The 11,809-nt window shown below is 36.5% G+C and overlaps 1 protein-coding gene across 1 annotated transcript; it reads left to right on the forward strand.

Annotated features, from left to right (window-relative positions):
* Positions 1-10,089: 10,089 nt before the first annotated feature.
* LOC133878927 (NAC domain-containing protein 41-like) lies at positions 10,090-10,818 on the forward strand. The gene is made up of 3 exons (XM_062317489.1): positions 10,090-10,272; positions 10,366-10,506; positions 10,630-10,818. Exons 1-3 carry the CDS (start codon positions 10,090-10,092, stop codon positions 10,816-10,818), a joined length of 513 nt encoding a protein of 170 aa, XP_062173473.1.
* The last annotated feature ends 991 nt before the right edge of the window (positions 10,819-11,809 follow it).

Genomic DNA, 11,809 nt, shown 5'->3' on the forward strand with positions numbered 1-11,809 from the left:
CTGCAATTCTCTAACACTTTGAGCTTCTTCTGCCATGGTTTGGGATCTAGTTTTCATGAGCTTCAGATTTGGGCTCTGATACCAATTGTAACGGGTTTCTTAAGATTTTAGGGATTAATTGAATTGGAGTGGAAATTGGGAGCGGAAATAATGGATTGATTCAAGGGAAATACTGAAAATTAAGATATGGCAACTTCAAGGGTTCCTGTCCTCCAATGAGCATTCGAGGTGCTCAGCCTCCAATTACAAATAACCAAGATTCAGATAATGTCCCCTTAACCTAACATGGCCTTACAAGAGGAGAAACCCCAAAACGGCATACTCTATTAACCAAACGCAACTTGTAGCTAATTACCCAAAACGACACTCAGTAGCCTACCAAAACGCACGGCTCAGCACGTCCTCCACGCACCGTTTAGCCCACTGCCTTTATTCCTCCTGCTGCCTACTGCCATGTGTTCCTTTACTAGCCGTTCCTCTTCTGGGCAGTTCTAGAACTCTCAGACTCTTTCTCTTTTCACTTCACTTCACGCCATCTCCTTCATCTCTCTTCAACTCAAAGCTCCAACCTTTAAGCTCCCCTTCCACGGTCATGGCCAGAGAAATGGCCATGACAGGTTACGTCCTATTCATCCAGAATCGACGAGATTTGGTTAAGGTTATCTTGTTTGTACTGTTTGCAGTATGCAAAGCCCTGGACAGATTCTTGCCACGACAGCACAAGCATTAGCATCACCAAAACCTCGGCGAGCCCCCAAGACGAGCTTCAAATTCTACGCACCCAAGAAGGGTCCGGGACTCCAGCGAGGGATTATGGAAGCTCTACCTCTTCCCTGAGCAGGCATGGATGAACACGATGAGGTAGTTCTAATGGCAATTATGAGCCCAGCAAGAACCACGGGCAGAACAACCCCAGAGCTCCACTATTGCAAACGCTAGAGCAAGCACCATTTCTACTGATCTTTGAGATGAGTACTGGCTTGTATTGTAAGATATTATTCCTTTATGTGGCCTTTATATCACATATTACGGTGTTTATTATATTTATTATAAATATAATATACGGTATTATGGTTATGGTAATTTCTATTAATTTAGATTACCGTAATGGAATTGTTTAATTGATTTAAAATCAATTAATAATATTGTTTCCTTGATGGGAGGAACAATATGGTATTTACCATATTTGAGGGTCCCTGACCTAACCTATAAATTAATACCTTGTGTACACCATCAGTACGGCAATACAGTCATAGGCATAGGTTAGAAGATCCCTCAGATAACTTATTTTTGTTCTTCAGATGAATCGTGGAAACGCTTGAGCAAATATGGCTAGAGATAAGCCTAGATCCCTGTTTTATTTATTTCCACTGCGCATGTTAGTTTAAACAATATATTGAATATTTCTAACATGTGGTATCAGAGCAACTTCTATGCTATTTTGTTCAGCATTAAGTGTTTTGTTGAATCCATTAATTTCCTATGTGAACATAATTTGTTTATAACATAATTTGTTGTTCACGTACCGTTGGAAAGCATAAGGGTTTAAGGATATTTTCATTTGTTTATATTGTCTGTTTTGTGAAGAACTGCATCTATGCCTAAACAGATTTTGTTTTGCATTTGTTCATGTTCATATACGGTCATATGGTTGAAACCCATGTACTTACCTTTGTAAAACCCACTGTGCAATGCTTTTTGAAACCCATGGCCGATTGCTTCTCTGCACAGGCCATTCACCGGCGGTTTTGACCCGCATAAAGTTGGTGCTGGCTCTTTTCGTGGTCGGCATCGTTTCGACGTCGAGTATTTTCTGTAATCAAATTTTGCCTTGCGAAATTTTTTAAATTTTTTTTTTTTTTTTTTTTTTTTTTTTTTTTTTTTTTCTGGAGTAAAGGAATTTTCTCCTTCACACAATCAGGTTTTGTAGACGCCGCTGGGCACAGCGGCGTCGTTGCCGTTCGTGGAGAGGCCGCTTCCTATGGCCTCTCCCTGTTACCATCACTGGCGTGACATTGTTGCTGTGCAAGGGGAGGCTGCAGCAAGCGGCCCCTCCTCGTCATTGTCACCGGCGGCTCTTGCGGGCCACTTGGGTTCTGGGAAACAGCGACCCACAGGGGTCGCATGGCTGCTGAGCAACGGCCCTTCGTTACCGCTGCATAAAGAACGACGGCGGCTGGCATGAGGAACGACGGCGGCGACACTCAACAGGGGTGGCGGCTGGGTTTGATTTTAAGGTTTCAACCCATCAAGTTAATTCAAGTCGGGATTGGGCATCTGGAGAGTAAAAAAAAAAAAAAAAAAACTGAAGAAGAAGGAGAAACGGCGCAGGTGCAAAAGTTTTTCAGGTAGGGTTTCAACTCATCAGAAAATCCGGGTCGGGTCAGCATATGGGTAATTTCGGGTCATCATATATGTGAATCCGGGTCGGGTATCGGGTATATGGCATGGGTTTAAACCCATAAGCCCACCCGGTTGTTAAGTGGGTTGACCCATTCGGGTCAGCCCAGTCCAGAAACCCAATAGGCCCTATCCAGTTAAAAAAAAAAAAAAAGAAGGGCCATTTAAGTGGGTTTGACCCAACCCTATAAAGAGATCCACTAGCCCAATGCAACAACCCATCAAGTCCTTATGGTGTTTAGAACTTGGGTTCACCAAGTGTAAAGGGCCTTGGCCACCTACTAAACCATTGGGCCATGTATTTTATTATGTCCTCATATTGCAGTTTTATTCCACTTATTATTTACAGTGTTGTATATTAAGATTATTGTTTCTTTAATACATGAATTGAGGAATATATTTTAATTATTGAATTTATATTGTTTAAATATAAATTGCTTGATGCCTAGACCTAAGAATAATTAACAATACCATATACGCTGGTGTGTTTACAGTAATATCTAAGAATGCAATGTCTATAAAAGTTATGGCTAGGAAAGTATTGGGATTTTAGTGTGTCCATGTGACCCCCCTCACTTTCCTGGGAACTCACCTGGTTGCACCTTGAAAAATGCTGTTTACCCCATTTAGGTATTGGTTTGTTATATTCCTGGGGCTATTAAGGGGGCATCTATAAAGTTGTTAGATGTTAATGAAGTCGCAATTATCATGATAATTTTGGGAGAGCCATAGCATCCTATTTTTTAATGATAACTACATCAGGATTACATGTATGAACATCAAAAGGAACTTTATTAGATGTTCATGAATTACAGCGTGATTATTATGATTTTGGTAGAGCCACAACATCTCGATTTTATAATAATTGCATAAAGATCATACACATGAACTTCATATAGGTAAATTAACATCGTCTTGTAATTAATTCATAAATTTAATTACTTATCCCCACATGGAAGTTTTTATTTTTATGACTTAATTAGAATAAGATAACAAATTTAATATTGAAAGTAAAATTTCTCTCGGTTTCCCACAGGTACGGAGAATTTTATTTATTAATATTTAAATTTGCTTTAGTCTTATTAATAAAGAGTAAATTTCATGCGTGATGCAACCTTTGCCCACAGGTAGGTTAAAATTTACTATTTAAATTGGCATTGGCTAATTTAAAATAAAGTTAATTCATAGCATTAAAGTATTTATTTTCTTGGTTATTGCAGCTATTCATATTACTCTACTTTGGTAGTTTTATATTTCAATACTTTATGGTAATATTTTTCTGACTGGAAAAAGATTAATATACTTTTTCATTTGAGTGTTTCTAATTCCATTATGGGAATGAAGGATAATATAGCTTAGCTTAAGTCCATAAAGATTGAGATTTTTTGAGTCATTATTGGTCTATTTCATTTTTTGAATTCTTTCTTCTAAGTGTAGAATTTTATCTTGTAACATACGTAAGGATAAATGGTTGGTAAATGAACTTCTAACTGTGTGTGTTTAAGAATATGAGAGAATCCATAAAGTATTCACATGGTTACTCATGTCAAGGGAAGGACCGATAAATGCAATCATAACCAACAATTAAAGCATGAGAATAAGGTGCTAATAAAGTATTATGGCAATCAAGATACCACTTTCTCATGCAATAAGGAAAATTAAGGGCATATAAAGAAAGATTGCATGAAGTATAAGAAATGACTTAAAATAAAGATAATCCCATATATCTAATATGTCGTGAATCTCTTTTAGTGACTCATTCAAATATGTTGTGGATTGATTATGGTTTAACAATCTCTTTTAGTGACTCATTCAAATATGTTGTGGATTGATTATGGTTTAACAATCCATGTTATCAACACAAATGCAGAGTCTTTTTAAAATGAATAACACGTGTTTATAATTTGAGGTTGTTGGGATCTATAGGTTGATTTTGAGATTCAGTTATATTTTTTACCTCAAAAATGATTTATATTCCATAATTTTTTAGAAATTTATTTTCTAGTTTGGCTTGTTAAAAATTTCAATTTTATTTTAAACTTGAAATTTTTCTTATTTTGGATGAAATATTGGTTGGGGGTTTATTTAAAGTCAATTTAAAATTGACCTATGTTCCAACTTTTGAAATAAAATTATTTGTTTATTTCTGCATACTAATGTTGACGTAAAGTAGAGTCTTTGAGAATTTTTTTTTTTTTTAAAAAAAATGCTCTTGTTATGGCTTTGGAGATTGAAATATATCTCCATACAGAAAATAAAAGTCGGTAATTTACTGACTTTGGTACTTGTGTGGACTGCATAAGGGAAAGCATACCAACAAGACCACTAGAGGTGCCAAAGAGAGCCTTTTGAGATTCTTGAGATCATGTACATTGAAAGGTGTTGATCTTTTTATACTCATTGCCTAAATGGTCAGAGATATTTTTATCTCTATTAGTGATGACCATATAAAGTTTATGTATCTCTATCTTCTAAATATTAAAGCTGGGGTATTGAATGCTTTTAATACCTATGAGGAAGAAGAAGAGAAACAACATGAAGATCATAAGATCTGATATAGGCATAGAGTATAAAGGTAGGTACACACAAAAAGGGAAATGATTAGTAATACTAATCTGCTATTACCCTTATAGAGTAAAGCTTTGAAGACTGTTGTGTATATGTTGAACAGGATTCCATTTAAGGTTGTCCTTAAGACACCTTTTATGAAATAAATGGAAGCCAAGTTTAAATTATTTACATATATAGGGTTGCCTTGCTAAAGAGGGGATTTATAATCCTCGCCTAAGGAAATTAGATTCAAGGACAACCAGCGGATCTTTTATAAGCAATCTAGTAAACTTTAAAGGGTTTTAATGTTTTATTATCCTTCATATAATCCTAGAGTTGTTGATTGTAAAATTTCTAAAGGATGTGGAACCTAGTGGGAGTGCTCATTCACATAAATTGGAATTTGAGGAAGCACTAGAGTTGGCCAAATCTCCTCCTCATAGAGGATGATTGATTGTATTCAGGGAAAATCAGATTGATTATCCTGAGCCACAATCAGTTCTAGAACAACCAACTCATACAGAACCGGTTCAAAAGTCTATTCTTCCATTGCAAAATGCAGAGGAAGTAGAATTAAGAAAATCCTATAGAATAAGGAGATCAACAATTCTTAGTGATCATGTTGTATATCTCCCAGAGTCTGATGTTGACATTGGACATAAAGATGATCCAAAATTGTTTTCACATGCTATGAGTGGAGAAAAATCCACATTGAGATTCAGTGCCATGACGTAAAAGATAAATCCATTGCTCAAAAGTCAAGCTAGACTCGTAGCCAATGGTTTTACTCATAAGGAAGGCATTGATTATCATGAAACATTCTCTCCAGTGTCTAAGAATGGTTCATCAAGATAATCATAGCATTAGTAGCTCATATTTTGATCTAGAGCCACATCAAATGGATGCGAAAACAACTTTTCTGAATGAGGATCTTAAAGATGAGGTTTACATGAAACAACCAAAAGGTTTTATAAATAACAGTCAGAAAGCTTGCAAATTAAAGAATTCTATTTATGGGCTGTGATAGATCTCTCATTGGTAATATACTTTTTACAAGGTTATTGTTTTATTGAAAACCTTGTTAATTAGTATATATACCTTAAGGTCAGTGGGAGTACAGTAATCTTTCTAGTCCTATATGTAGATATTATTTTTTGCAAGTGGTGATTTAGGTTTGCTACATAAAGTTCATTTCATAAAACTTTGAAATGAAGGATTTGGGTGAAACCTCTTATGTCTTTTGACATAGAGATTCACAGAGACATAAAGAATATTAACATTGTCTCGGAAGGCCCACATTGAAAAAGTTTTGGGAAGATTTAGAATGAAAGATTATGCACCTTCAGTAGCAATTAAGAGGGACCAATTAAATATAGATTAATGTCCCAAAAGGTATTGGAATAAAGGCAGACGAAAAGTTTTTCTTTAAGCATTTGCATTATGCATAACCATATGACTGACAATAAGAATATTGGGTCAATAAAGTGCTGCAAATAAAGTCTTGCGGTATATGCAAGGAACCAAGAAGTACAACTTAACCTAAGGATACACTTTCCATTTGAAGATGGTTAGTTGTTCAGATTTGAGTTTTGCTGATTGTGTAGATATTAGAAAGTCTACTTTAGGGTATATATCTTTTTATTGAGAGATATATCTTAAAGATGCAGTATGTAGACTATGGTTGCTACGTCTACCAAGAAAGCTAAAATTCTAGCGTGCTATGAATTTAGTACACAGGCATGATGGATGAGACATTTTGTTGAAAGTCTCAATGTTGTCGATTTTACAGTTAGACCATAAAGATACTCTGCGATAATTCTATTATAATCTTCTTTTATAAGAATAAAGAGTAGAAGCAGAAGTAAATCGACATAAAGTATCTCAGTACGAGAGATAACATTAAGAGACATAAAGGGTCTATTGAGCATATAAGTACTGAATTAATGATTGCGGATCCCATGACTTAAAGTTTACCGGTAAAGAAAGAATAAAGTCATGTGGAGTATATGAAACTCATTAATTCATTTTTTGCTTGGTTAAATTGGTTTGTTTCTTTTTGGTCTATAGACATAAAGTTATTATAATAAAGATTTTGTGCACATTTGTTATTTTATCCATGAGAATAAATAAAGTTGGACTTGAATGACTTATAGGAAGTTCATTCATAAAGCTTGATTATATATAAGGTACTCATGTAAGGAGTGTTTTACATTGTGATACATGGAAGGGACGACCTAATTTTATAATGGTTTTACCGCCATGATTCATGTAAACATTTCTTATCTAAGTTGGAGGATTCCATAAATGATTGGCTAAACTAAAGAACCTAATATCATAAGGTCATGTGTCATAAAGGCCAAGTGGGAGAATGTAAGATATTATTCTCTTATGTGGCCTTTATATCACATATTACGGTGTTTATTATATTTATTATAAATATAATATACGGTATTATGGTTATAGTAATTTCTATTAATTTAGATTACCGTAATGGAATTGTTTAATTGATTTAAAATCAATTAATAATATTGTTTCCTTGATGGGAGGAACAATACGGTATTTACCATATTTGAGGGTCCCTGACCTAGCCTATAAATTAATAGCTTGTGTACACCATCAGTACGGTAATATAGTCATAGGCATAGGTTAGAAGATCCCTCAGATAACTTATTTTTGTTCTTTAGATGAATCGTGGAAACGCTTGAGCAAATATGGCTAGAGGTAAGCCTAGATCCCTGTTTTATTTATTTCCGCTGTGCATGTTAGTTTAAACAATATGTTGAATATTTCTAACATGTATAACTATACGTATCCATTGGTGAAATTGAAGATAAATTGCCGGAAATATATATAGGGGGGAGATGACAGAATTGGAGAAGGAATCTAAACTGGAATGCTTGGCGCCAGAAATGTGCCGATGGCACTGAGATGCGATTTGTGGCGCCGGAGACTAGAGGTGTACAAGTGGTTATAATTGGCGGTTATTGGCTAAAACCGCTAACCGCCTAGGCAGTTATTACATTTTACCAACCGCAACCGCTAACCGCCTAGGTAGAGACAGTTATTTTTATAACTGCCGGTTAGCGGTTATTGACTAAATAACTGGCAGTTATATAACTGTTTTTAATTTGGGCTTTCAGCCCATTTTGGACCAGGTTTTTGCCACTTTTGGGCCGGTTTTTGTCACTTTTGGGCTGATTTTAAATCCAAAATCTAAAACAAATCCAAATCCAAAAATTCAAATACAAATACAAATCCAAAACCTAAACATTACAACCAAAACATAACAAGTCTAAATAACCAAATACAAACAAATCTAAAACCCAAACATTACAAATCCAAAACATTACAAATTTAAAACCACATTACAAAAATGTTTCGATTTCAAATAAAACACTTTTCTTTTCCTTTTCCAAATAAATCAATATGAAGCGTTCAAGAGGAAGCTAATTCTTCGAGAAAGATCCACCAAAGAACTTGAGCACACAAAAAGAAAAGTCATATTTTCCCGAAATGCCTTGCTGTTCCTTTCCACCAGCGAAGCACCGGATCTCCATCCCCTACCTTCTAACAATGCCTTGTCGTTCCTCCTCGAGTCTTAGCCTGAGAGATCACCAAGAAAACTCCATCTCTTGAGAAGCAAAACCAAACCCTAGAAGATTCGCTAGGAATTGAAATTCAGTTCATATTTTTATCCCTAATTGCTTTAGGAGCTAGCGAGTGAGAGAGAGAGAGATTGGGAAAAACAAATTGAAAGAGAGAGGACAAGAATGGGACCTAGCCAACCTTTTGCGGTTTGAAGCGCTCACTGACCTGAGGGTGAAACGTGAAAGCCTGAAAGGTGAGAGGTTAGAAGTGAACGAAAATGAAGAAAGAAGTTTGGGTTAAGCGGCGCAGGGAGGGAGGGACTCTGGGGTTAAGCGGCGCAGTGATGGAACGAAAATGAAGAAAGAAAGATGTAACGGCTGGGAAGGGAGGGAAAGTGTGCGGCCAAGGTGAGGGGTGAGGTTGACTACTGGTTGAGTGACGACGAGAGGGAACGAGAGGTGAGGAAATGAAACCTAAACCTAAAAGATGGTTATATATATTGTCCAAAATGGCATCATTTTGGGCTTTGTTGAATGCCCAAAACGACGCCCCTCTCCTAGCATTTTTAATTTTTAATATATATATAAGCTATTAGCGATTATTAACCGCTTTTCCTAAACCCTATAACCGCTTTTAAAAGCGATTAGCGATTATAAACAGTTAGCAGTCAACGGTTATAAGCGGTTATAACCGCTCCGTTTGTACACCCCTATGAGAGACTTGAGAGACAGAGAGAGTGAGCCAAGAGTGAGAAAGTGAGACTTGAAAAGTATTGATAAAATAATAAAGAATACAAAAGTATAAAGAAAAAGTAATAAGAAAATAATATTTAATTTATATAGGAAAAATGATTGGGAAGATGTTGTGGAGCGTTTTTTGAGAGGGAAGCAAAAAGTAGTTTTGTTTCCTATATTTAGGAAAAATGAATGGGAAGGGAAGGAAAGTTGTTAAGAATACTCTTACCTAATCGACAGTAAGATTCCTTTGTTCATCCCAATGAAAATGAAAAATGGTTATTTTTTTATGAGCTTGATGAAAACTTTTTATGTTTTCGAAATGCTCTGTACCTATCATTCTCGAGCCCTGTGTTTGTTCCCAAAAGAAACTGCGTTTACTTCATCCTCCTTTTATCTTCAATTTCAATGCATTAACAAGCATCCATTCCCCAAGGTCCCAAGCCATCAACTAGCTCATTTGGTATTTGGATATCTGAACCAACTTCAATAATCTCCGGCCCTCTCATTCTTCTTTTTCTTTCTCCATAGCCTGGTACACCCACAACACATGCAGGGGGCAGCTATAAAACAAGCCAGTCTTCAACAGCAATGAAAAAGAATGGAAGGACTAGGCCGAGTCGTACAGGGCAATACGACACCGCCTTACTTAAATGGTAGGCTTGCATGGTGTTATTTTTATTGTTTTTTAAAATTTATCAAATATCTATTCTGTCAATGTAGGGCTTACAAATATATCTCCGAGTTGCCCTGGATTTCCCATTTATGTACCAAGAGAAATCCTTGTTCTTATCGTTCAAGGAGAAAAGAAAGATTAATGGAGTCCATGGATGCGATGCTGCTGTTAGGATTTCAGTTCATACCCACCGATGAGGAGCTCATTAGCCACTACTTGGGGAAGAAGGTCAAGGGCGAAGAACTTTCCTGGGATGGCATCCCTGATTGTGATCTATACGGTGAAAAGTCCCCATGGGAAATATGCGGCGATCAGGAGGATAAGGTGTACTTTTTCACCAAGTTAAAGAAGCTAAGCAAAAATCGTGTGGCACGAACAGCTGGTTGTGGGATTTAGCATGAAAATTGTTCTGTCAAGATATTTGATAATAAGGGTAATATTATCGGGGCCAAGAAACTTTTCAATTTCAATGTAATAGCGGGATTGACCACGAAGAACTCAAACTGGATTATGCACGAGTTCTCCCTTGTTGATAAGCAACAACAGAGTACCAACTTGGTTCTTTGTAGCCTTTAGAAGAAAGGATCAGAATCATCAAGTGGGGTCAAAATACGCTACGAGGAAGAATCTCATCAGAGAAAGAGGGTTTGCTGCCATATTGTTGAATGTTCGTTGCAACAGGAAATCTGGATCCCAACGGAGACTGATTTGGAGACCAACATGGGCTGTCTACCGGCTAGTGATCACTCTGATTTTAATTTTGATTTGGAAACCATCATGAGCATGTTGCCACTAGAGGGTGGAGATCTACCGCTTCTTCCTCCATTGGAGGATTTTTGTGATGCTGACTTTGATGCTTTCTTTGTCTAGAGAATATAATTAGGTCATGATCAATACAGTTATTATGAAAAAATTGTAATTTTGTTCTTTTTGTTTTTGCAATTTTGTTGTAGCATATTGGTTTACTTTCTCAACTTTGTTTGAGATATCCTCAAAATAATATTTATAATTTCTTGTCTTGATTTGTTTTTTGTTCAAGTTCATGATCGATGAGATTTTTGCGTATATCCACACGTTTTAATTGGATTAATTAACCCTAATGCACCGGTCCAAAAGTTAAATTTTTAATTGGATTGATTGGAATCCCAACTAATAACCTTTTCTTTCTTTCTTAATCAGGAGTTTGAGTCCTAGCTTGGTTGAACTTTAACCATATCTTCAGGGAATTCGAATAAGATTGTAGAGTCCGAAGTTGATTGCGTTTGTACCTCTTTAAACTTGATTCCGTATCAATAACTACCTTATCCCATTAATTATGGAATTGTGGTTTATCCCTGATCTTCTGGGATTCTATCCTTATTGCATTCTAAGACGACTGCGGTACACTTCAGCCAACCTTCGAGGTGATGATACCCGAGATATGTTCGCTCCGACTTGGAGATCTCGGGATATCGCCGCACCATAACAGGGTTGTGTAAGGCCGAGATGTTATTACTCCGAGACGTTGTCGCACCGACTTGATATCACACCGACTCGATATCACCCCGAGGCGTTATTACCCCGAGGCGTTATTACTCCGAGACGCAAATATCCGAGATTTGTTCGCTCCGATCAGACTAGGAGATCTCGGGATATTTTATATACCGTAACCTGGAATGTTAAGACCGAGACGTCTTTATACCTAGACGATCTTTTCTTTGTTGGGTCGGAACGAGTGTCCGAGACTTAACTCTGAGATGTTTCTGAATCCACGTGTCTCTAGGGTTAATTTTATCCCTAACAGTTACCCCCCTAATTCTCTAATTTTAGAAATAAATGGAAATAAGAGAATTATTTAAACCTGCCAACCTGTACCTGCTAC

Source organism: Alnus glutinosa, chromosome 10, assembly GCF_958979055.1.
Source record: "Alnus glutinosa chromosome 10, dhAlnGlut1.1, whole genome shotgun sequence".
Lineage (NCBI taxonomy): Eukaryota > Viridiplantae > Streptophyta > Magnoliopsida > Fagales > Betulaceae > Alnus > Alnus glutinosa.